This window comes from Heliangelus exortis, chromosome 2, assembly GCF_036169615.1.
Source record: "Heliangelus exortis chromosome 2, bHelExo1.hap1, whole genome shotgun sequence".
NCBI classification, from domain to species: Eukaryota; Metazoa; Chordata; class Aves; order Apodiformes; family Trochilidae; genus Heliangelus; species Heliangelus exortis.
In genome coordinates, this window is record NC_092423.1 from 80,813,981 (window position 1) to 80,841,094 (window position 27,114).

General features: G+C 43.5%; 1 protein-coding gene across 1 annotated transcript; it reads right to left on the reverse strand.

Moving 5' to 3' along the window:
* Positions 1-7,491: 7,491 nt before the first annotated feature.
* Positions 7,492-25,526, reverse strand: UBE2QL1 (ubiquitin conjugating enzyme E2 QL1). Its single transcript, XM_071736718.1, has 2 exons — positions 23,957-25,526; positions 7,492-8,816 (listed from the first exon to the last, which is right to left on the reverse strand). The coding sequence occupies exons 1-2, from the start codon at positions 24,767-24,769 to the stop codon at positions 8,685-8,687; spliced, it is 945 nt and encodes a 314-aa protein (XP_071592819.1). The 5' UTR covers positions 24,770-25,526; the 3' UTR covers positions 7,492-8,684.
* Positions 25,527-27,114: the final 1,588 nt, after the last annotated feature.

Here is a 27,114-nt window from a genome sequence, read left to right on the forward strand (position 1 = left end):
TATGAAAAATTAAAAATACATCAAGAATAACTGAGAGCCTGTAGTGTAACAATCCAGACGGTCAGGCCAAGAGTCTGATTTTTTTCTGCAGGGTGATGTGGAAGAGGTGACAGGCAACTCAACAGGAATACACCTTGTTTGCAAAGGTCCCTGTAAAGGCTGGGGACCACTTGTGCCCACTGCAAGCAGCAAAATTGCTCTTGCAATGCTTAATATTCAACCCAACTGCACTTCCAGTATTACTCCATTTAAACGGGCTGAATCACATCACTATTCACTGTTGCAGTGTTAACAGCTGTGCTCTAAGGCTACTCACTTTGAATACATTAGTCTTTTGTTCTATCCCTTTGTTTTTCCAAGTGCTCTGACTGCACTTGTGTGTGGGGGGAAGTACTTAGCAACACAAGTTTATCTCAGAAATGGGATCAAAATAAGCACAAACAGAATTGGCTTTCCTATCCAGGAACACAAAATAAGCACAAACAGAATTGGTTTTCCTATCCAGGAAGAGTAATGCCAGGCACACCAGGGAGCAGGGAAGGAAAGGCAAATCTAGGTCCTTAACACTGGTCTGTCTCTGATTCTACCAAGGCAGAGAGGGGAAATCTGTGCATTGACCCAGTTGGGATCTGTTGTGCCCCAGAATGGACACATCGAATGCGAGCAGATCAACTGTGCTGTGATTCCAGGTGAAAGCCCCAGTCAGAAATGCCACCAAAATCCTTTTTTGCCTCAGACATTAATTTGCATAATGTTTAGGGCATTCAGGTAAAAGCAGGGCAAGATTGAGATCAGGGGCTTTGGCCATAGGAATTCAAGAAGAGCTGACCTTTAGCAATCATGAAAGCCTTGCAACATGAAACAACTTCAGTTATAGTAACTTGCTTTCCAAAATTTAGATAATTTTCTCACCGATCCCATCTGTAAGCACAAGGCTTGCTTTATGTGGTTTCCTTCCTATTCTCTCTACTGAGGGAAGGATTTTTCAATCTTGCATTGCAGGGACACAGACAATATGCAAAATCTGTTCACACTTGAAGTTCTTCAGGGAAAACAGAATTAAAAGTTCTCTCTCAGAACACTTCTTTACATGGAAAAATAAGCCAGTGGACTGATAGCTTGTGTATATATACAAAAATCTTAGTGTGGGTATGCTATTTAGTGACACCTTCATCAGGTGTTTGCACAATTTCATACACCTACATGCATGAAGTTAATTTAGAGCACAGGATGCTTGGAAAGGGGTACAGTTCACTAAGTAAGTAGTCATGATCAGCTGGCCCTGGCAGCTTTATAAGTCAGGTAGAGCTCTACTAGCATATTTTTGGCTATGAAATTTGTTCTATCTGTACCTCTGAACAGCAAAATTCATAATATCAATAACACAATAGTAGTATTTAGTTAGGAAGAGACCCATGGAAATTTCTAGTCTAAACTCCTGCTTCAAGCAGGGCTAACTTCACAGCTGGATCAGGTTACTAAAGCCATTATCAAGTTGAGTCCTAAAATCTTCCTGTGATGAAGATGCCAATATATCTGGGCAACTTACTCCAGTGCTTGGCTGCCTGCATGATGATGAGGTTCTTCCCACCATCCAGCTGGGACCTTGCTTGCAACCAACTTGTGTCTGCTGCCTTCATCTCAGAGAAGAGTATGGCTCCATCTTCTCTGCCATCCTCTCCCATAGTGGAAGACTGCAATCGACTCCCTCTCAGCCTTCTCTTTCCAGGCTGAGCAGATTCTGCTCTCTCAGCTTTTTCCTACACATCACAAGTTCCAGACCCCTAATTGTCTCAGTGTCCCTCCACTGAATTTCCTTCAATTTGTGAAAAAGTGCCACGTTCTGGGGAGCCAAAACTGAACACAGTACCCCAGATGTCAACTCAAAAGTAATGAATAGAGGGAAAGAATTGCTTTCCTTGATGAGCTGGCTATGCTTTTGTCAGTGAATATGTGGCTAGACTTCATTAAGACAAGGACACATAGTTGGTCCCTTGGAAGTCCCTTGGAAGTCTACCATCCAGCCAGGCCTCCAAGTCCTTTTCTGCAGAGCTGCAGGCTCCCCAGGCAGCCCCCAGCCTGCACTGAGGATCTGGGAGCTCCAATCAAAGCACAGGGCTGAGCAGCTCTCACTGCCAAACTTCAGGAAGTTCCTGTTGGACCATCCCTTCTGCTTGTCCATGTCCCTCTGAATGTGACCCCTGCCTTTCAGGATATCTTCTCATTTTGGTGGGATTCCCATGAAATCTATTAATACATTATAAAATTATGTAATAATTAAATAATAAGAACAATCACATCCTATGTTTGTGTTGTCATCACACATTCCCAGAATTAAACAACACTGTCATAAATGAAGAAATGGTTTAAATTTCTCTTACAGATGGTCTGCATTTATTCCCAAACTGCATGCTAATCCATGTCAGCATGGATTTTGTGCTGAATTTGAAGTCTTAGTTTTGTCGATGAGCTTCAGAAGGGGAATCTTTAGTAAAATTCTGTGAATCTTGTCAATGCAAATGGCAAGTGAAGAACCCCTCTAAATCCCATAGACAGTTAGGTTTGGTTCAGTTAAATGTCAGTGATTTTGTCAAAAGGAATTTTAACATACTTCAAGTATTTCTGTTAGTAAACTGCAAATAATTTTAAATGTGAGGTCACTCTGTAAGAAAACAGAAGAATATTTGACAGCAAAAGATAATGAATACTAAGTGTGGTGGTGAACACTAATTGTGGTGGACAATTTGTATAAAATACAAAGTTTTCAGAGAGAACTTATGTCCGAATTCCCACTTGGTGAAACATGGCTGCAATTAATATTTATTGCCACCTTATTTAGCAGCATGAACAAAAGGAACCACTATAAATAAGCAACAGTATGACAGTTTGACTGCTGTTAGCTTGAAGTACTGGTCTGAAGTCAATCAAACTGAAAGACAAAGCAATCAGGGAAAAGACTAAGTCAAGCATCCAAACTACACAGTTTCTATTTTTGTGTTAAAGACCATCATCATTGATTTGTCCAAGGCTTACTCATGTGAGGAAACTGCTGGTGAAATTTGACAGGCGTCAGCATGACACTTGCATGCTTCTAAATTAAAATGCAGGCATTAATTTACATGGTTTGTTTTAAGTTTTCTTTAGCATATCAGTAAACCTTTGAATTAATAGAGAGGGGACTAAAATTTACAAAGCAGAGCAATGCTCATTTAAGTAGTCAATAATATGGGACAGGGGACACCAGAGAAGCAAGCTCTGTCTTTTTAACTTCTTTCAATGTCCTACTGGCTGCTTTTGCTGCAGTGCCTCACCTCAACCCTTTGATGTATAAAGGAAACCACCTCTCCAGCACAGCTGTACTGACAATAGCTCGTGACTCACTTTCAACCTATTTGTCCTCAGACCTAGTTTGACAGCCACTTTATTCTTCAGAGCGAGCAAAGCAAAACTTTAAATGTGTCACCAGCTCCCATTAAAGCCTCCAGTTCATATTTAGTAACCCATCTGCTCTGCAAATCTGAACTCGCGTCAGAGATGCACTAAGCACTTTGACTCAAACCAAGTAATACACACATTTGTAAAGTATTTGTAAGACTGGTATATGAATACAAGACAGGATATGTATTGCCTAGGTAAACTCAGAGGCTTTCCACTCTTGGTGCACATGCAAAAGCCTTCTCCATCTCATTCCCTCAGACCAGGACTGCATCATCGTACCCCCCCACCCTGCCCCAGGAATGCACTGGGAAGGCTGAAGGAAAAACATACCCAGGAGGAGTTTTTCTTCAGTATCTCTACTGTCATATTCTACAATGTGATGTCTGTAAGACACTATTTAATATGGGTTGCTACTTGTCAGGGAAGGGACACGTAACTGGAAAATTATATTGTACCAGCAGGTTGGCCTGCTTAATTCTGTTTGTAGAGTTCATCACACGGTTTGTGAGGAACCTTCTGCACTGAAAGTTACCCACTACATGGAAGAGGCAAACCTTTCACAGTTACTTTATGCAAATGCTTCCCCATTGTAATTTCTGCTAAGCCTTCAGATGCCTAAACATGCATCGCATCTGCCCATGTAACACTAAGAGGGTAAACCCTAAATACATCAACCAAGCTCCGCACTCTGGGTGTTCAGCTGAGAGACAGTTACCCTCTAAAAACCTCACCAATAAGAAGTGTGCTCAAAACTGACCACCTCGTTGGCAGTCACATAAATAACCACTCTGGCTGTAATGTTGGAGGAAAATGAAAACACTAAGGCTCAATGTCTGCCTGGAAATCTTGAAAAAAAAAAAAAAAAGAAGAAAAAAGGAGTAAAATGTAGTGAAGCAAACCCTGAGATTTAATCCCAAATGCTAGCATTTTCTCTGTAAAGTCAGCCTGTCAAGAATAAATTTCTCTCTTTTTCAAGTGCCTGTGGAATGGAAAGTACATACACATCAGAGCATTGGCTATTCCAGCCATCACTGCTTGGCAGCTCTGTCTCAGAATATCTTTCTAAATAAGTTTTCTAAAAATATATATAGGTATCACAGTCATATAACGTGTATGGTAAACTAGAGAGGCTTTGTTCCAACCCTTCTATTTATGCAAGAAGCTCCATTTTAGGTTCTTATGTACTGCTTTGGACAAGGAAAATGAAGTGAGTCTTTTTTTAGATACTACAGTGTCATAGCACCAAACAAGCACCAAGCAAGAACCATACCTATTATCTTTCCTTGGACTCTGGACTGAAGTAGGCTGGAATGAAGGAGACACACTGCCTTCAGAAGACAAAACAAGGCAAGCGTAAGAGGTCTTTGACTGCTGAGTTTTTGATTGCTGCATTTTTAGGACCAGTTTCTAATGACACAGAAATATATTCCCATCATCTCTTTTCTTTGTGGAGATCTTTCAGCGTTCAGGTATTCAGAGACAGCTTTCTTCCTTTTCCATAAGCTTTCTTAGTTCAGTGCCTGTATTCAGTCAAGTAGCTTTTCCGGATTCAAATAAGGTCCTCCAAAAGGACATATTCTAAAAAAGCCAGGAAGTAATCTCCTAATACAACTTCACACCTCCCCAGGAGCTAGTTTCAAATTAATCATCTCTTCTGGGTACAGCAGATGGAAAATAATATTCCTGGTAAAATGGGTCTAATGAGAGATGGAGGACCTGTGCTGACTGCTAATTTTACAGGAACTCCTAAAAAGATTTTTGACTGGATAAAAGGGGAATATTTATGTTTCCTATTTTAAAAAAACAATCATCCAACTTCTTTGACATAGAGGAACTTTGACAAAACAGATGACTGATCAGTCTATCTTGATTTTGGCCTCTTTGAGTTTAGGATGTGGGAATGATGCTCAGCTTTCTTTCTCAGTCACAGAAGTGAGGTACTTGAGTTCCACACCATAGATCCAAATCATAACATCCTTCTCAGCTACCAAAGGGACAGAAAAAGGAGGAAGCACATACCACTTTCTAGGAGAGAAACAGAAAGAACCTTACAGGATCTTTTTCACTGATGCTCCCTCAACACAGAGGCACCTGGAGCAGCTCTGCAATCAGCACCTGCAGTAGGGTCTGATCTGAACTGCTCTCAATCTTCAGTCCCTCTTGTTGCTTTTCCTGGTACCATGCTATCCTGCTCTCCTGTGATCCCCTGTTTTATACCCTTCTGTCATCAGACTTTTTTTGTTTTTTAATCTGTTTTAGCTTCACAGTCATATCCTCCCCAGCTCATACATCTCACTCTCTCTCAGGTCTTGCACTTTTCCTTCTTCTCACACTCTTTTCCTTTTCCAGTCTTCTGATCCACTTCTTACAGGCTTGTTGGTTGCAGAGAAAGTAGAACCTGCCTAGCATAAAGCTAGAGAAAACCCAGGAACTTATTTTGCCTAAAATATATCAGACCTCTTTCTAAATCTCTTAATTAACTACATTCCCAGCCAGCTCCCTTCCTCCCCAGCCAGAAGCACAATGCTTCTGTGCTCCCTGCTGTCCCCTTTTTCCTGCATCTCCCCCAGCACAGGCTGCTCCTGCTATAAGCTGTCTCTTCAATGGGAGCAGTCTTATTTTTGGCACAGCAGGATCTTCATCCTGCCCTAGTTCATGCAGTGTACTTTTCCTTCTTTCTTCCTTGCACAATTTGTTGCTGCAGCTTATCACACGCATTTCACTCCCCTTCTGCTACAGCTTAAAAGCACTCCAGATTTTTTGATTTGCCTCTCCTACTGCTCTAAGACTCTTGAGTGATACAGAGAACCTCCTACAGTCGAAGGTAACTGTGATTTTTAGCGATCATGTTTGCTATAACTATTTAAAGCACACTTAAGAAGACACATAATAAGTAGGTTTGAGGGAAGTGGTAGCAATCCACCCACTACGTTCCTTGTAGCTAACCCTTTAATTAAATATTAAAGATATGCTTCTCAGGAAGATTTAAAATAACCCATGGAAAAAAGAGGCAGGTTAAAAAACTGTAGAGAAAGAAATATCACCCCCTCCTCAAGACTTACCACACCCTCACACTGCTTTTAACATAATTTTACCATACTGATGAAGGAAGAACTTTTCTGAAGGGAAATAACAAACCTTATGCTTTCCCATGCTAGATCCCTCTGTATGTCCTCAGAGAGTCCCACCAGGGATTTCAAATTATTTGGTGCCTAACTAAACATACTAGTTTCCTCTTTCATAAAGGATAGCAAGAAAATGTTTACAAGACTGAGTAAATAAATTACTTGAAAAGCTGTTCCTTATTCAGAAGACACAGTCTGCTTCTGGGTGCACAGAATTGAAGGGGAAAGTATACACACATCAATTCTAGCATTGTCTTCAAGTACAAAGCAGGGTGACAAAAATCACAGCAAGATCTGTGCAGTGCTGTGGTACAAAGCATTTCCATTTGTAACTGAGATAAGGCACACCAGGTGGGTACCACAAATGGTCAGAGGAGAAAGAGAAGAGGCAGCTGGTGAAGATGAGCAGAAGTGTAAGAAGCCAGCCATGTCCACAACACTGAGTGCCTGTGACCTGTGTAACTATTTTGGTGAAAGCTCTGCTTGTTGTTGTCCTGTCTAGCTGACAAACAGCTACACTGGCAAAGCATCTCTAGATAAACTGAGCCGTATTTTTTCACAAATATCTGTAGTGCTGCTTCTTTGCTTGCATTCAAACTCCTTTGCCCTTCATTACTCTTTTGTTCTCCTCCACTGTGTGTAGTTTTAAATCATACTCCAAACCCCAAAACTCTGCTCAGTGTCTGCTGTTGCTCTAACACAAACAGAAACTGGTCAATCATTTCGATTTGGTCTCGTGTTAGGAACAGAATGGAAAGGGTTTTCAAAGACATACCCTCCCCCTCCCCTCAAATAACCTTATGACCGATACTGTCCTGCTTTCAATTAAAATATCACAGCAGATGAGGTGCCTAGAATTTCACAGTAGAAAACTCAGCACTTTGAATACAAAAGTAGGCCAAAATGATTGAATTCCTGAGGCAACAGAAACGATACTGGTGATTTTATTCAGCATGTGTCCAATACGATTTTCCATTCAGAACCACATTTTTAATGCTTTTCTTATACCATTCTAGACATTACCTTCAGCTTTTATGGAGTCCCTTAGAAAGTTTTTTTTTTCGATTTGTTTACTGGAAAACATAAATCTTAATGATTAAATAATAGGACATTTATATACATCAGTGGGTTTTCTCAGATACTGGGCTCTAAGTACATACAATGTCTATTGAGTGAAAATAAAAAAGAAAATTCCAGTCATGCAGATCATCTTACAAACCATTTGTCTTGAAAATTTTTACTCCGTACTGGCATATAATTTTTAAAATTAAGCGGATAATTTTTAAGGTTGTTTTGTCCATTTCCATTTGTTTGGAATTTTGCCATTTTGAAGAACTGACAGGCCACATGCTACTGCAGAAGGTACCAGCAGGGTAATAATAGTTCTGCTACCATCAACCACTCCAAGCCCTGGCGTGGATGTGTTTAAAAAAACCACCTAACCTTCAGCTGACTGCACTGGTTTATTTCTGAACAGCACATCACAATATCAGCATAGATAGCACATTGTAACCGGTTGGGTGATTCCACTTAATAATTTTTCAACACTAGGACCTCTCAGCATTTTAATTCTGGTTTCATTTATGAATTCAAGGTCATATATAGAGCACAAATGAGGTCTAAATTTAGTCACAGCAGACCACAGTTCCACATAAAGACAAATCTTCAAGTTATGTTGACCTGCTAGGAGACAAAGATAAACAGCACAGCAAACATGTACCTGCAATGCACTGCTTCCCTATTAAATATTAACTGTTTCATTTACATTTAAATGAACTGAGCAGTACTGGATAGACTTTCCAGTGCTGCTGTTTGGTGCTGCTGTCATGGAAAGAAGCTGAAGACAATGTGGGCTGTATGGGGGCAAATGACGCAACCTCAGCATCCGCTCAAGTGACTTCAATGATGACCGCTCTCCAGTCTCGAAATATAATCCTACACAGCATTTTTTTTTTTTCCTCTCCCTCTGTAAACACATCCGTTCATAAATAACTTAGATGTCTCCTTGACATTCATGGTATGTAACCGAAGCTGAAGTAGAAAAGGATGGGTGGTGTACAGCACTGAGGAGATGTCACAGTACTTTTGTTCAGCATTTTTGATAAGTGCAGGTTGCTAACATCAGCCATCAGAGACGGGTGGGGTCACCCACCCATACTTTTCATGGGTCTTCACCAAACTCTTAAATGTTGCTTCAGCTTCCTTTCGACTGAATGACTTTTTTGATTTGCCAGCTTTTCTGCAGATACGGCCCTGCACCAAACAAAAAAAAAAAAAAAAAAAAAGAAAACCTTCATTAAACACGTGGACAAGCAGCTGGAAACCACAACTTAACTTTTGAATGCACCAGGCCAAGAGGCATTCAGAGTTCCCAAACTGAGCCAGACGACTACATTATTATTAGAGATCATTAAAAACGATGTGCAGCAATGAAAAAAAAGAAAAAGAAAAAAAAACCAATTTACATCTGCTGACCTATTTCTTCCCAGGGAGCCCCTCTGCTGGCACACTGCCTTGCATGCAGCAAGCTGTGCTGCACGGCTCACCTCCCCCTCTGCTGCATAAGGGACCCCTGCAACGTGGGAATGAGGGGACCTCCACCCTAAGACACTTGGTGTGCAGACCCTCATGTCAGCTGGGCCCTGCTTCACACAGGCTTGGGGGGACAGGCAGTTTTGTAAGTGTCCCCTGGGGCCCTTTCCAGCCACAGGAGAAAAAGGACATCCCCAGCATCCCCCAAACCTCTCTGGTCCTCCAGGGCCAGCAGCTCTGGGTGGAAGAAGGAGGAAGGCTGCAGCTTGGAGCTGAGCAGGCGTGAAAAGGTTTCAAACCATTTCTGATGCCACTCTTGTAACGTGGTCTGAGGTGTGAGTATCATGGAGTTTACAACCCTGAGGAATCATCCTAAAAGCAGTGTGTTTCTGTGTGCTACATCTCGGGACTACACATATTTCACACTCCACTGCCAACGCAGTGTCACTAAAAATTACATCCATCCCACGAAACACACTCTTTTCTTCTTCCTCTAATCTGATCTGTGAAAAAATTATTGCTCTAACATTTCTTAAAGGCAGGAGCACCTTAAAACCAACTTGATTCCAATCTACATTAAAAAAAATCGAATTTGCTTATTACCCTTTCACAACAACTTTGACAATGAATGAAAATACACACATTTAAACATACTGAATCTTTGCTACTTTGCAATCAAATATAACCTCTAAATTCAAGGCAGAACATAATTGCAAATCCTTGTTTGACAGCAGAGACATATACTGAGTTAGCAATAGCTTACCTTATTTTGCACATTGGTCCATGTCAATTACCAACTAACAGAGACACAAGAAAGAAATATAGCTACAGATTTATTCCACTCTACAGCAATAATAACACATGAAGTATTTACACCTATTTGATTTGTTACAGAATTCCATTAAAGTCACAAGTCTAGGAACTTTAATAACTGCTTTATAAATTGCACTGGAAGCCTTTTTTTAGAATACTTAGAATTTTATGAGCAGACACCATATTACAGTTAGAATTATTAAGAACCACGTTAGTATGTTCTTATATTTTCCATTGTTTTGCTCAAAATGATGCATCAGGTTGCATCTTATACTTCCCTGATTGTACTGTCAATCTGGAACTTAAACTGAAAACTGTCATTTGTAACCACATGCAGCTAATAACACTGAGAAAATAATCAGCTATATGGAGGAGAAAAAAGAAAAAAAAAAAGGGGAGGGAGTGAGAAGGAAAACAAACTCTGTCCTCAAAGTATCAAAGTTATTTTTACAGACTAAAATGAGTAAAATTGCTCTGGCATGTGGACAAATACTTTTGTTCCAGAAAGCTGTCACAATATTGCAGAGATAAGCTTTGTGTTCAGAACTGGTCCTATTATAACAGAACTATGGTTACATGAGATAAAAAAGCTTTTTCCTACATTTGAATGTAATTTTTCTGTGCAGTTTGACTTCTCTTTCAGAGCTTACCTTAACTAAAGATTAGGAAGAGCCTCTAATTCCCACCTCCATTTATTCACAGCCAGTTTATACCCACTTGGTTTCCACAAAATAGCTATTTTACCTTTCAGTGCTTTTCCATGCCTTTCTCCCCAGTCACCACTTACAGACTAGCAATGTATTATTTCCTCTTTAAATACCTCTTTATAGACTAAACAGCAAGACACCTTCCCAATCCCCATATTAACTGGGCAATTAATATTTCCCAAATAAGGATGACCCTAATGGTACCTAATTTAACCCCACTTACAATTTTTCTTAGAAAACGTTCCCTTTTAGTTGTGACAAAAGGAATAATTAAATAAAACTGGGTAATATATTTTTTATTTGTCAGTGACTAATTATCTTACATATCCTGCAGGACTAGTTTTGTTGTTACAAAACATATTTTGTACTTTCTTCCTACTCTGAGCTTTTGCTGGAAGCATGCTTAAGAGAAACATAGGAAAAGATGAAGCAAAGTGCAACAGAAGATGAAATCAGCACAGGGGATGCTGTCCTCAAAATGTCACCACTTAAAATACTTCTGAAAGTAAATATAAACTTTGCTATTTAATTTCTGCATTAGTTCCTTTTGCCATCTGTTACCTTATAGATACGATTTTGAATCATTTAAGGCTATGATACATTCTGAATTGTGTGCATAGCAACTAACACAGTATGATCCATGTCTTATCCAGCTTTATCAAAATATTAATGCTAATCTGTACCCAGAAACAGGATCTTTGCATTAAGAACAGCTATTGCTTAGGCTCAGTGTCAGCTGCTTACTGCTTTCAAACAAGGGAAGTAAGAACTCTAGCACTGCAGTAACACAGTGAATATCATCACATCATCTAAAATGCTACCGGAGCCATACCAGATGAAATGAGCATCATCCCTCAAGTTTATTCTCATATTTCTTTGTTACTAAGGTAAAGGAGCATGAAATCCACTTCTAAAATGCATTTTGGTACCATACGCTGGTTTTATGTAAACTGCATTATTAAAGACCAGCTAATTCTACACCACTGCAGTCTACACGTTTAAACATTTATACAGAAACTATGGGTGGCATGGTTAGCACTGTCTCTTAGTAACCCCTATCCTGCCAGGTGATTATAATTTGGATAAAATATAACCTTGTGGACTGGAAGTTTCCCATTCTGGTGTCTCAAGTAAACCTGAAGTAAAAAGAAGGGTGGAATTTCAACCAACACAGTTCAGATGCTTCTCAGTCAGGTGTTCTGATCTACAGTCTTACTGATTTTTAGGATTTTTTGCCTTTCCCACAAAACTCTTCCCAGGTTTAACTAAAAAATTATATTTTGGACACAATTATAAAAGTGTCAAACATTTTAACAGCACTATTACCACTCTGACTACAGTTTATTTTCAGACTGCTAGTTAATATGCATTCATTTTAACTCTGGTCAGAAGACTATGAGCTGCTGCATATGTTAAGTTCAGTGTGCAAACGCAATGCTGGCCATAGCTTAATTACACACAACTGCATTTTGACCAATCTCTAAATTATGCACATCACTACTGCCATGGTAAGGAATACAGATCATCTGCACGGCCAATGTTTTAATGTGTCCAGCACCAAATCAAGAGTTCAAGACAGTATCTGCACAAGGTTGAGACACCCCATAAAGGTTTAAAAACAACAGAGAAAACCTTTCACAAAGATACTAACGATGACTTTAGCTCTGAGAAGTCGCACCAGGAGCTTATTTAAAAACTTGCAATACTTTCAGACACTCACAGAGCGCTTTTCATAAAGGAGTAACTGCAAACCTAATTAAAAAAATAAAGAGCTGGAGACGATGTTTCAGATTCTGCCATCTGTTGCAACTCCATGTACTTACCAAGATATAATTTTAACAAGCTAGAAGCATATGAAAGGTGAAAGTAATGCCACAGCATCCAACTGGTTTACACAGACAGCCGTGCTGAATCGCCGGGGACGTGTGGTGCCCTCAGCCTCCTCGCTTGCCTCTGCTCCCACTGCACCTGGTTTGCAGAGTGAGCAATTTAATGCCACCCAACTACTCCCTGCCCAAACTACAAAGTTTGAACCAACAAGGATCCAGCCTGTAACCCTGATAACTGCAAGAAGAGAGACCTCCTGGAGCACAGGCTGCTGTGGGTAGCACTCTCAGGACCCTGATCATACCAAGGGACTGACTGCTCCTTCCCACCATATTCATCAGAACACCTTTGTCTGACTGTGAGGTCAGTCTCATATGTGATTTGGCACCCGCATTTACAGATCATGGTGGGCAAATCCGGGAGGTTTTCTACTTCTCAGTGATGGTGCAGTAGTCTTCATGTTCTTCCATAGTCATGAACACATCAGCACGCCCTCCCTGTCAGAATGCTACATGACACTGAAGTGCAACCTCAGCAACATTCAACTTAACATCTAGTAGCTCTTTCATGTCCTTCAGTATGATTATCAGCAATATGCCATATCTTTTCTGCCTCAACACCACCATGTCACAAAGTGGTCCAAAGGCAAGAGTTAAGTTCTGTTCATATACAAAATAGAAATCTTGAAGCTCCTTAGCCCTGTAATCCCACTACAACCATGTATCTGCCCATGCCTGGCCTGTGTGCCATGAAAATCAGTCCTGACATTTCCTCTGGGATTTACAGAATCAGGGTGGTCTCAAGGGGGTTTCTTTGGCAGCAACAAAGGGATTTCTCTCTCTCACCAAACAAAATAAAGTAGCTCCCAGACCAAAACCCAACAGTTTTGGCATATCACATAGCAATAGGTGTGCATCCATGTTGTATCACTTTTGGCATGACTTGGAAGGACAGGACTACCATATGGGGGGTGGCCTCTCACAGGATCACACAGTCACTCAAGTGCTGTCTGGAAGAGACTTATGGAGGTCTCTGAGTCCAACTTAAGATACTTAGAGCTGAATTGCCAACAAAAGTCAGCTGTGGCACGGCGTAGCCATGTCCTGGAATCCTTCGAGGTTGTAGCCAGTCCTCTGCTGATGCAAGTCTTTGTGTTGCTAAGCACCAGATTTTCAGAGATTTATTGTACACAGCCATCAGCCCTTATATGACTGAGGTTGTTCTGGAAACAGTGTAAGCCCCTGTGCTACACTACACATCTCTGAGATGCCACAGCAAACCCTTCAGGCACAGCAAGACTTTTTTTTGTTTTTTCTGGACTGGTTAACAAAAAGTTGTATTCATTGCAAACAGTACACAGCCAGCAGACTGAGGACCAGGCAAGCCTTCACAATGATAGCACTGATATAAACACAAACTCATCAGCTCTGCTTTCCTTTCATTAATCCTGGATATGCACATAACTCGAGGCTTGTTTTACAAGGGCAAATCACACCTGCATTCTATACATGGGGCTAAATGTGGCCCCATCACTGAAGCCAGCGTAAGGGTGCATGGGTAAAATTTCATTTTCTCCCTGCATCTCTTAAGAGATCTCCATAACAGGCTCTGGTGACCCACTCCCAGGTAAATGTCAAGAGATGGAAAACAAGAAAAGGTGTAGAGAGGAGCACAAAAGACTGTAGGAAGTCACTGTGCCTGTGGTGCTCTCCCCAAGGGCAGGAAGGAGACCTACAAGGTTATGCCCATTTTCCAAGCCTGTTGTTGCAGGCTTCTCCACGGATGGTGCAAAAAGAGTGGATTTCCTCAGAGGTGGAGCACACTAGGAGTCTCCAATACATAAGATCTTTCACTAATGTGCCAGTGACTAATGGCTTTGGGCCTCAACTGTTCAAAGCTGCAGACTATGTAAACATACTCAAATCTCTTCTGATAAGTAATAGATGAACACAGCACTCAAGCCTGAACCGGTCTTATTCTAGAATATTTAAACGAGTTTTCAGAGAAAAATATTTCCACTGGCTTTAGAGAAGCATTCAAAAGCAGATCAATGCTAAAGTAAGCTACTGTCATGCTCTTGGTGCAATGATTGCAATGTGTCACAACATCACTGCTAGAGTGCAATATACATAATCTCTCCTCCCAATTACATCGTTTGTGATTTTTTTCCTTCATGTACTGATGAGGCACAGTTAATCATGTCTCAAAAACTGCACACAATTTATATGGTACTGTATATAATTATTAGCTATAGCTAAAACAAAGTAGTATAGAAAATTATGCAGACAAATACTGCTAATGTTGCAGCACAAGTAAATGGGATGTTTTCCTGCAAATGTGTAATTTCTGAAGCAGTATTTCCACGCCTTTTTTGGTCTCCTTTTTAAGAATAATCCATACGAAGAAGTGAAAACTCAGCAAGTTCCGGCTTCAAAGCATCCTATAAATTGCTCCTTCTCTAAGTGTGGTTGTTCTTTGTCCAGGAAAAAGTAATCTGAGTTCCAGCTGAGTAATTACTAACACAGCCTGGTGCACATAGCTTTTAATCGATACGAACATCTACAGCCTCAATCGCTATTCGACAGCTACAGAGCACTGTGCTGCTGTTCCTCACTTTTCCCTAAAGAAAGAAACTCCCTTTTTTTTTCCTCCTAAGGAAAGAAACTGCTTTTTATCTGGCAAAAAGAACAAGAAAATTTTGACAGCCTAATCACATTCTTGGAAGGTGCCTCTAGAACGTCCAGAACCAAAGGTGCCATCTTACAACATGGTGGGCTTCAATTAAAGAGATGGTCCCTGGTTCCTGCCAACAAATGGGCACCTGCAAGTCTAGATGAGAAAGGGTCATTTTCTCTGCCAAGCTCCCTGGACTACCTCTCTGGGGAACCAGGTATCAGCAGGGTTACTGAAGGCAAGTCCAGATGAAAAGGCTGGGAGTGTGACAGCACCTCTTGGCATCACACCACAGAGCCTCCATCACAGAGATCTGAAGTTACCCAAGTTAAATGCAGCCATGGGAGTAAACCCGACCAGGGAAAAGCAAAAGATCCTTTATGACAGGTTTTTAAGACAAAGGAGCTACAGTCCAGACAACAATACCTATCTCTCCATTTCCCAAAGTTTCATCATGCCAAAAGAAAAAAAAAACACCTAGGATTAAACAGCAAAATAACTCTATTTTGTCCCTGTTGACACTGTTAAGACTGCATTCTGCAAGATTAAGAGTCACAAGCTGATGTGCTCCTCTTACTATTGATACAAATGTGTCAATCTTGACTGTGAAATGTTTCTTACTGGTGCACATGGATATCTACTCAAAGAGCCCCCACCTCTGACTGTTCTAAGTAGGCATCCTCAAATGACAGCTGGAAATAGCATTAGCTGTACTTCACATGTGGGAAAGATGAATAGAGTGAAGTTACATGTCTTGCATGTCACTGCACCTTAGGTCAGCGGCAAAACCTGGAAGCCAAACCCAGACTACCTCTCCTCAGCCTTGGTGTTCAAACTATGAAATATCCCCCCTCCAAATATTTGTAGAACATTTCAAGACTAGGTATATTTTAAAAGAAGTAATACCATCAAATTTCTATTTACAGAAAATGCGAAAATTTAGTAACATCAATTTCCTCAGCTTTGTGATGGTTTGGGTTTTTTTGTGGGTATGTATTGTGGAAATAAGCCCTACCTACACTTCTTACTGCAGCTGGAGGTTTCTGACCATTTTAAACAGAAAATTAGAAATAGAAGAAGTATTCAATCACTCCACAGCTCATGATGCCTGGCTATGAGAAGCATCTGAGCCCCAGGATGTTTTGTCATGCAGGTTTACACTTCCTTCTTCAGGTTTATCTTCACTTATCTGTGAATGAAGACTTGGAATTGTGACTGATCTGTAACTCTATTAATGTGTCACTGCCAAAGTTCCAGTGACAGAACTGGAACTCTGGTTCTGCAGAGCCTGTGCAGAAGAGGATTAAATCAATGAGGATCATCAGTTTTAACAACATGCACAAAATCATGGAGCAGGACAGACTCTGCACGTGCACAAGGCAGGCACAGGACATGCCATACGTGGCTGAGGACAGTCACACTTGATGTACCACTTCTCAGCTTGACTTTTAACTGGAATGGTGCGAATCAGACTGTCTGCTCAATCCTGTTTCAGAAAATGAATCACCTGACCATCCTAAGTTTAGTGTCCACCCATCTGCTCTGTGTAGACCAACACAGACTGCAAATTAATGTTCATCAAAGCACAGCTACATTTCTCCCTAGCTTATGCTTTCCCAATTCCCACTGCGATGCTGGTTTGTTTCACTGCCAGCCAGGTTAGGTAATACTACCATCACCTTCCCTTGATCCTTGGTCTGCAGTTTTCAGGATCTATTGAACTGCCACTCTTTCCATCTGAAGTTAATGACTGCTATTATGGAGTGCTCAGCACCCTCCAGAAATGACTCTGTGGAACAGAACTGAACCAGGTGTCAGACCAGCCCCCATACACTTACAAAAACTACTATGACATCCAATAGAAAACTGGTATTCCATTTATTAGCAAAACAACTGCATCCTGCCCACATTAAATTTAACATATATTTTGAGCCATTCAGACAGCATAATCACCACAGCCCCTCTAAAGTTCTCCCTGTTTAATCACAGAATAATTGCACCTGGCAATCCTTCCATCCTTCAACCTCCCTTTGTGCCTGATATTAGCATTCTCTTTTTTGACAGTTATACATGATTAATTTGTAATCTGGACACTGCACGTGAAGGACTGGAAACATCAAGGAAAAGAAGAGATCTTCACTGACCCTCATCAGCCCAAAGGAGCTGATGGGAAAAATAACACAGCTAATATTATGCTCCTTATCCAATGTCCCACTTTGAGAGAGCAGATGCCCACTCAGGACATACCTTGGATCGCACCTGGCAATGAGATTGTCAAGACACGAGGACCAGAATTACTGTGGAGTTACAAATCTTTGATCTGGAAGTCTCCAGTCATGCATGGAAATCTCTGGGCATTGTGTAGATACTAGGAAATCTGCATATTTTCAAGGCTAGCCTGCAAAGGGAAGAGCAAATCTTCCTCACATAACAAAGTGGGTTAGTCAGGTTACTCCTCCAGGAGGACACAAAATCACCCCTCAGGACCAGGTGCTCTGTATTTGAAAAAATAAAATTATTCAACAAAGTATCTGACAAAACACCCGAATGCTACACAGTTCTCTCTACCTGAACACTTTCTCTGAAGAAAATAAGTACTAAATTTACAACCCAGGGAAGAAGAATCTTGCTCTTACGATGAAATTTTATTTTCTTATGATCCAAAGAGGCAATTCTTTTGAAATCTCATTTAGGAGATCAGTCAAGTATTGCAAGGAAGAATTAGTTCTATCTGCCATAAAAGCGTGTTTTAAAGTAAGCAATTTGTTTAAATTTTGTGATTTAACTTATTTGATGATTATGTTAACATCAAGGATAACAGCCGAAAGTATTTTAAAATTTTCCTTTTTATGCTTTGAAGGGGTAAAATGGAGATTATGTTCCCATTGCTTTTTAAAAGAATTAAAACAGCCTCCTACTTCAATGAGTTTGAATCCCTGTGTCTTCATTCCTCTCAGTAGAATTTATTTGCATAACAATAGTGGATAGTCAGAAGAGCAATATATCAGAGTACAGATGAACAGCGTTGTTCCCACCCCATTCATCAGTCCCAGCATCTCAACATACCAAATATTATGCTCCCACTTAAACCTTCAGCTTGAAAATCCTAGGTTTCTCAATTGCAATAAAAGGGAAATCTTAGAAGGAAAATATATCTGATTTTCCTCTGTAGCTAAACAATAGTCTTCCTCTTTGGCCCATCATTTATGCCTTTTCAGGGGAATGAGCCCCACATTACATTCTTTGCTTCCTCTAATCTTTGTGTATGAGTTGATGTGCTTTTCAACCATGGACCTAAAGGAACATTTCTTCCTTTGATGATAACTGGCATCATTTGGTCAGATAGCTAATCAAAAGCAAAAAGCAAGCCAGTTTTATTTTTAAGGCCATAATACGATACAATGGCTCCTAATAATTCAGACACCACCCTGTTCTCTCTACATTTCTGCAGCCTTTGAGATTAGCTGATTTATTCATGGGCTACAGTCCTCAAACTCAGCATCTGGAGTATGAAAACCCATGGATTTGCAATTAATTTCTTCTATACATATTTGAAAGACCCAGAGTCTGCTGACCTCCTGGATACCATGCAAGTCCCATCTGCTATCTGCTCACTTACACTTTTGTTTGAGAGGATGAAGAGGGAGTAATTTGGACTATGATTAACTGCTACCTTCTGTATCTGTTTTTCATAAAACAAGCCCATTTCTCCTTTTTCAATCTAGTAGAAGTCAGCTGGGATCCTTGCATTTCTGAAAATGGAAAGATAAATCAATCCAATGGTTATACAAGGCACATACATCTTGAAGCAAACTAATGGGATTCCACTGAGGTATTTTTAATATTGAAATACAAAGGATGAAAGTACTCTGTAGCAACAACTTTTGTTTGAATTCAGAAAATTTTCCTATAGAACATTAAATCTTAATTACAAAATATATTTTGGTTTTGATTTCAATCATTATACAGAAGCCCACAGTAACAAGAATACTTGTAACCAGGAAGCTCCCTGTTCCTATTTTTGTCCTGACAACATTTTTATGCTCCTTCTATTCAATGGAAGAGTAGGGGAGTATTTTCCTCAAAATGAAGAACAAAATGAAGAATCTGCAGAGCTGCCAGTTACCTGAGAGCTGCCACTGGCTGGCAGTCCTGTCCCCAGACTCCAACAGTCTGCAAGGGACTCATAAAAAGGAGGACAAGGCTGCTAATGGCCAACACTACCACAAGCTTAAGCCCAAAGTCCATAAGACATCATGTGTTAGTCATTCTCAATTAAAAAAAAAAAAATAAAAATCCCAACGCAATATTTGGAATTTGGCACACATAGCTCTGTGTCCTCTTAAATTTCCACCAAGCCAGCATCAACCCATTACTCTCCAGTGAGAAACAATATGTCTACTAGAGAACACAAACCCCTCTTCCACTTTCAGACAGCCCTCTCCTTTTCATTTGGGACGGCATCATCTGTCATGTTTCCTCATGAGAGAGACACCTCCTCCCTGGAACACAGGCTTTATCTGTTACTCCAGGAGAGCTATGATAAACCCCCTCCTCTCCCGAGACCTACATGGTTCCCCCTTCCTTCCTTCAGTTGTTAATACTATTGTGACAACAGCCCTGTTCCCAGGAACTGGGGAGCAACACAGTAATTTTTAAATCCATCTCTCAAATGATAATAAATAAAACTGTTTTAAAGGGTGTTGCTAAGAAGGAGTAATACTCAGCAGGCCACTCCCAGGGCCTGGACAGATGGGACAGGCACGGGAGGCTCTGCCCAGACAGGCATGTGGAGCAGTTGCCTCCAGGACAACAAACAACTGGAATTTACATTATTTTGTTAGCATCACCCCACCTCCCTGGCTGACACCCCAGCTCCACGGCAGCTCACGGCCACCATGGTGCTGGTTCAGCTTTTGCCTCTGGTGACAGGAGCCAGAGAGCAGCTGACTCTGCAGGAAGCAAGTACAAAGTCACCCTCTTAAAACCAAGGCTACAGTTGAGTTAAGGACAACACCAAGTTTTTTAAAATAAGATTCTGGATCCCAGACAGATAAACAATCTGAGGCCTTTGATGTACTGAGAACTCCCCTCAAGATACTGACTGGAGCTGTGTGAATAATTGATTTTCTCAGCTGAATAGCTGAAGCAGCCAACCAACCAAACCCCAACTTGTTTGTTAGTTAACTTTTTTTTTTCCTTGAAAACGTAAAAAAAAAGAAGAAAAAATGTTTGGGACTGTTGACTTGTTTCAATCAAACAGAAATTGTCTCTCTTTGATTTTAAACTTTTTTTTTTTTTTTTTTTTTTTCATACAGGTATCTAAAATTGCAATACTAGATTAATTACAGGAAGCAAGGGTATGCATCTGTCATGACCAGGACTGGGCAACCCAGAGAGATTCAGACTGGACCCCCTCGCTTTCTAAATCCCTTCTCAGAGAGGAGCCTAGGTGTGGCTGGATCCAGTCTTAGCCTCAGACCTGGCCCTCCCAGGGAGTGTAATTAAAATATTACAATCTGAGGAAATGCTTCACCGCCTGATACCCCTTGATCAGATTAAGTTGAAACACATCCCAAGTATGGTCATGGGAGCTATGTGGTTCTCTGGTGAAATCCGGAGAAACAGCTGCTTTGCTTTAAAATCCAGCCCCTGGGGACATACTCATGTTTGGGAACCTGGGCCCATGTTTCTCTGCATACAGGGGCAATGCAGAAAAGTAATGTGAAAGTGCTCCTTTCTTAATTTATGTATTTTACACTTCCATCTCCTTACAGATGTAATTCTTGAGTCAAATGTTCACCTGTGAGATGTCAGAATGACATCTGTCGATATTTACTTTTATTCTGCTAAAAGGTCTGTGAAATCCCCTTAAAAAAATCTGATTTTGTCAAGAACCCTGACTGCCCCAAAGTTGTATTTTCAGTGTTTGTTAGTATGTTATTGACAACTTCATAGAAAAGAAAAAGAAGGTTATATATGTTCATGGTTTACTGATAGCCCTGACAAAATAACAGACCCAGAAACACTGCGTTTCTCTCTGAGGAAGAGGCAGAGCAACGCAGCACTTCAGTTGGCTCGGAAAAATGGGAGCGATGACAAATGTTGAATGAAATCAGCCACCTCATTCTCATCACGCGAACTGCCAAACGGGGGAACTCGTGCTGGTGGGACGCTCAGCCCTGCCTACTCGTGCCAGCGCCCGCGCCGCCGAGGCACGCTGCCGGATGCGTCACCCGCTCGAGTATTCACCAGGATTTCATGCTAAATCATGATGCTGCGAACCGGTGACATTTCTCTAGAAGGTCCCATCTCCCCATGGGCGCCGGCAGCGCCCCATCTCCTGCTCGGCCTCGTGGCTGCCGCCATTTGCTGGTGCGGGGTCGTTTTGAGGCGCTGGAGAATGGACCTCGCCCCTCCAGCCTTTTTGATTAATGGCAAGCACGTTGAATATTTCACGCTGTTGCTGGGTTGAGGGCTGCTTACAGGAACCACACAATTGGGATGGAGTCGGCCACCGCTGTGTGCTCAGGATGGCTCCTCACCGAGGCACCAAGACCAACATCAGCACGGCAAGAGTTACCCCAAACCATCCCCAAAGCTCTCCCGGGGAAAGCAGTGCTAGCAACTAGCAACATTTTTATGTTTCTATTTTTATTCTTTAAAAAAAAAAACAAAACAACAAAAAACCCCAACACTGTCAAAAGCAGATCACCTGTAGCATGGAAAATGCCAAGGGGGGTGTGGGAGAGCCTGCCCTGCCGTCAGTCCCATTACGCAATGGAGCTGGGGTTACATAACCAGGGGCAGGCGATGACAGAAGCGTGGCCCCGGTGACACCGAGCCCAGCGGCAGGCTGGCAGCCCATCATCACAGACTGCTCCTCTGTAGCCCAGAAATTACATTTATTGTCAGCATTACCTACCTATTAACCTTCCCACTAGCAACGAACGATCCGAAAAGCTGAAACGTGCACGTTACACCTACTTAACTACTAAATTACTGGCAGCGATGTATTTATTTCTCCCCTTTTATGTTTTTTTTATCTCACACTTTCTCTTTTTTTTTTTTTTTTTTTTTTTTCCCTAATTAAACTTCTGGAAGGATGTCACTGAAACTTTAGCATTTTAACTGTGTTTGTTAATGATGCACACATAAACGTCCTCTGTTATCAAAAACTGCTACTTCTTTCTGGGAATCTTTTAAGTGGTTTAGAGAAGAAAATTGTCAGATTATATAGCTTAATATTTTTCACTAATAAAACAACTCAGTGCTTCTCTTCACAAATATTTTATAAACCAGTAAACCTTAATTTAACCCTTTTTACATTCAACATTCAATACTGTAGAAAGATGATCATTTTTTTAAAGAATGAGGTAATTTAGCATTGTTCTTTTGAATCCTTGTTTAAAACAGTAACTATAACCTCTGTAAAAAGAATGACAATTAGTGACACCTGCTAAGAGTAGCTACAGAACTCAAGCTACCCCAGGCTCAATGTAAATTAAGACTTTTTGGTTTTTTTCTTTCTAATCAACATCTTTCATACCCCAAGGTGACCTGGGAAACTTGACCTCTTCAAATGGAAGGCAAAGAAAAATAATATCCGATTAAAAAACCCCAAAACCACAGTAGGACCAAATCAAACAGAGAAGGAGGAAAAAACACTTACAAAAGAGTCTGTTAAAGAATCAAAAGTAAGCTACAATTTTAAGAGAAACCGAGTCTTTATGTCTGCTCGTGCAAGCAGTTTCATAGAGGCAAACAGGAGTAACTTTATTTTCAGGTAAATGTGAAATATGCTATTGTTTACTCTTTCACCCCTTCTCCCCAGGATATGAATTTACTAAGTTACTATGCATCATTTACTGACCTACGTGGAGCTGTGCATGTCCCCTGGGTTCAAGGGCATTAACGAAAGATAAAAATCTACCTGTCACAACCATGTGTATATTGCCCACTACAGAAGCCAAAAAGAAGGACTGGCTACACAGTTTCACCAGCACCAAAAACCCCTTTATTAAAAACGGCTTTATGAAACTGATCCAGCTCGGACGAGATCCTCTGCCAGAGGAACCAGGCACATCCTCCGGAGAGGAGAGCTGGCAGGAGCCGTCTAGCTGCTGCAACTGCGGCGCATACCTGAAATGACTCGTACCTTTCAGGCGGGGAGGTTTTAAACTGGCGCAACTTTGCCGGCAGCTCAGGTGTGACCCGCTCCGCGCCTCTGCCCTGGGCGCCAAGCCCCAAACACGGGGTCGCCTCCTCCTCCCTCCCCTCCTCCCCCCGAGGGACGCTGTGCAGGACAGCACCAGACAAAGACCTGGGGGCAGCAGCTCCAGCATCGCTCCCGACGCCAGCGGCAGCGCTTCAGGCAGGAGAGCGGCCAGCATGGCCGACTGGCTGGTGAAGGGCAGGACGAGGAGGGCTCGAATCCCATCCCAAGCGCCACCGGAACCTGGAGAGCCCCTTTTGCTTTGGGGAGAGGGATGTAGCCCTGGCGGGCAACAGGCATGACATCTTAGTGCCACACGCAGCAGAGCCAAACACAGGGAAAAAAGACACGCGGGAGGACACCATGGATACGTATGCCCCTCCAAGCTGCCCCATACCTCCGCTACACCTGCCTGTGAAGGGACTCCAGAGCAAAACACCGTGTCCCTGCCTCCTTCCTTACAGTGACACCAGGTCCTCGGGGAAGACCTGTCACCCAGGCCTGGCCAAGGTCAGCCACGGGTACAGCTTGACCTGCTGCCCTTTGGGGCTCCCATCCAAACACGGGTACAGACACACACACACCCCGCCCCACGCACCTAGACAGAAAGCCCACAGCCTCCCTACCTGCCCCTTGACCAGGCTGGCCGCGAACTGCCTCATGACGGCCTCCACGGTGTAGGCGCTGGACCAGCCGCGGGGGGTGAGCAACTCCATGCAGATGGCTCCGCCGTCGAGGACGTAGCCGTTCTCCAGGCGGGGGCTGAGCACCCTCATGAAGGGCGGAGAGAAGGGGAAGTTGTCGGGGAAGGTGAGGTTGAGCAGGATGTACTCCGTGTTGGTCTCCTTCATGTCCTGCCACAGCACCGAGTCCTTGTCCACCTGGTGCAGCTTCACGTTCCAGTCGAAGAGGCTCTCGTCCACCAGCTCCACCGAGATGAAGCGGTCGCTGAGCCGCGCGATGTCCTGCAGCTCCTTCATCAGCCGCCGGGTCCGCACCTGCGTGCAGTGCTGCTGCCGGCCCGCCGGCGCCAGCGGCCCCGACCCCGACGGCAGAGGCACCAGCGGCGCCGGCCCCGACCCTGAGCCGGAGCCGGGGCCGGGCCGCTGCGCCGCCTCCTTACCGGCGCCGGGCTCCTTGGCCGCTTCCCGCGGCTTCTCCTTTCCGCTGCCGGAGCGCGGCTGCGGGAGCTGCTTGGCGAGCTCCGGAGCCTTCTTGTTCTTGTGGCCCCCGGGGCTGCTCTCGCTGCTGCTGCTGCTGCAGCCGCCGCCCCCGGCGGGGGCCTGCGGCTGAGGCTTGTTGCTGCTGTTCTTCTGGTTGCCCCTGCCCCTAAGCGAGGAGCCCTGCTGGCTGTTGCGGTGGTGGTGGTGGTGCTTGGGGTCCTCCGTGTCCCGGTTGTGCAGTCGGATCAGCCCGATTTTCCGCAGCAGAGTGGCCATGTTGTGCGCGGCTCTGCTCTCCCCTCACGCCTTTATGGGTTGGTGGGGGTTTATTATTATTAATTTAAAGCCCCGCTCGGCGGATTCGCAGCTCGGGGGCTGGGTGGGAGGCGTTGGGCGGGCGGCGAGGCCCCTCTCCCGCCGGTCTGGGAGCCCGGGGCGCGGGCGGAGGGGAGAGAAAGGCAGCGGCAGCACTGCCGCGGGGAGGATGTGCGGCCGCGGCCGCCGCTCAAACGCCTCCCCTCGCTAGGGCTGCTGCGGGCAGCATTGCAGCAGTGGGGCTGCTCCCGGGGACATCACGGCCCCGCTGCCATGCCCATGATCCCGTGAAAAGGGAATTAAAAAAAAAAAAAAAAAAAAAAAAAAAAAGACGGAAGGAAAAAACCCTCCCCGAACCACCCGCAAGGGAGAGCCCCCCTCCCCTTAGCCAGCGGGCGAAATAGCCTGCGTTGCAGATGGCTTCCCCCAGCACCTTCGGCTTGCACCCGGCCGAGCCAATCCCCGGCGGCTCCCCGGCGGGCCGGTCCCCGAGCCTCGCCGGGCGCCTCCCCCCGGGGTGTGAGGGGGGAGAGACCGGCAGCGGCGGCAGCAGCAGCAGCAGCCCCCCCTGCCTCCGCGCTCTCCCGCAGCAGCGGAGCGCCCTCCGCCCCTTTGTTCGGCGCCGCCCGCCGACGGGCTCCGGCGGGGGCAGAGGGGCCGCTCGGGGTAGCCCTGCGGCAGCCCTCGCCGCGGCCTGCCGCGCACCCCGCGTTACCTACGCGCCGGCACCGCCGCTGCGGGCCTCGGCGGGGCGGAGGCGGAGCGGTGGGAGCCCGGACCGCAGCGCCTCCGCCCGGCCGCGCCGTCCCGCTCCGCCCCGCGCTGCGGCAGCGCGGGGTGCGCGGGATTCAGAGGTCGGAGGCGAGGGCAGCGGGTTGGAGCGGTCGTGGCCGGCGGCCCGGGAAAGAGTCACGGGTGTGAGTGGAAGTATTGCACCCGTAGACGTGTGTGTGTGAGTATGTGGTAGCTCACAGGGACAGAGTGATGTATGCTGTCACACACCTGGGGTTTAGTGCGGGTGTGTGCACGTGTGTATACCACATACATAATGCAGATCCATAAAAAACTATATAGTCATGTGGAGGGATGGGATTGCATTTCGATGCATCTCTGTGTATGTAATTACTGTGCATATATCTACCTACCTAAACACAGATAATTGCATCCATAAAGCATATACTTACAAAATCTGATACGTGAACATGGTTTAAAACCAGATATAAATATATATGCGTGTGGTTTTGGTGCTGGGAATGATACAACAATATTTGTTTCATCAGCACAGCATATATACGTATTCCTTATATACATATCTCATCCCTTTAACACCTGTTCCCCTTCACACTAGATAGGTCTATCCTCCTGGCACTCTGCGTAGCACAGGAGGGAAAAGCCCTCAGTCCCCCCAGTCTCTTGTCTCTTCAGGCCTTTTTGCCTTCAGAGACTGGAAAAGAAAATTAATGCAATAAATGCTTTGAACTGGGGAGTAGTGAAGGCAAGGCCCAAAGGGTGATCACATGTGTTGAGCAAAGGATGTAAAGCAGCAGGCAGCATGTGCACATGGAGGCATTATATTCCATAAAACTTTTCCCAAGCAAACTTCCCACGTTTGCCAAGAGTGACCTAAAACACTGCCTTCTGTGGTTTTGAAAAGTGGCCTGTGCTGTTGAAGGACTGCTGTGCTCTGAAAGGTCTCCAGAGAAAAGCTGCAGGTTTCTTGAAAGCTATCTGCAGGGCCCATTATGTTTTCATCAAAAACTGGTTAACTGACTTGCTTCCAAAAATGTTGGTGTCTGCTCTCCCCTTTCTTTTTCCTGTTATTTAAACCACTTAGTGTTACCAACAGGTCCCTATTCACCAGTGACCATTATGTCAAACTGGATGGTGTAAAACATAATCTCTTTGCCAGACTTTACAAATGTACCCAAATGATAGATCAGTCTGATTTACCATGGATTAAAAAGCTTGCTGTTTTAAAAATCAAGATCTTAGTAGCAGAATTATACTTGGTATTTGAACATCACATAATTGAAGGCTCAAAATCATCTTTGTAAAACCGTTGAGAAACCTTATTACAAGGTTGTTCATAATATCATCTGTTTTCTCAGTTTGTGCAATGCACACAAAGCACGTAACTATCTATTGAAAAAATATCTTACCTAGTAACATAGCAAGAAAAGTTACCATACATAACCTGTATTTGAGATCACTACAAAATGTAAATGGAATCATGGGCCACATGCCCTACACAAGGAGGAGGAGGCACAGCAGGACTCTGGCCTGAGCAGGGTCACGCTGCTGTTGGC

What these genes read in the sequence shown, in the direction of transcription:
- UBE2QL1 (XM_071736718.1), bottom strand. Translation starts at nt 24,769, where the DNA reads ATGGCCACTCTGCTGCGGAAAATCGGGCTGATCCGACTGCACAACCGG. An exon ending in CCAGCCTGGTCAAGGGGCAG is followed by an intron (nt 8,817 to 23,956) that starts GTAGGGAGGCTG and finishes TGTTTGGTGCAG; the next exon opens with GGCCGTATCTGCAGAAAAGC.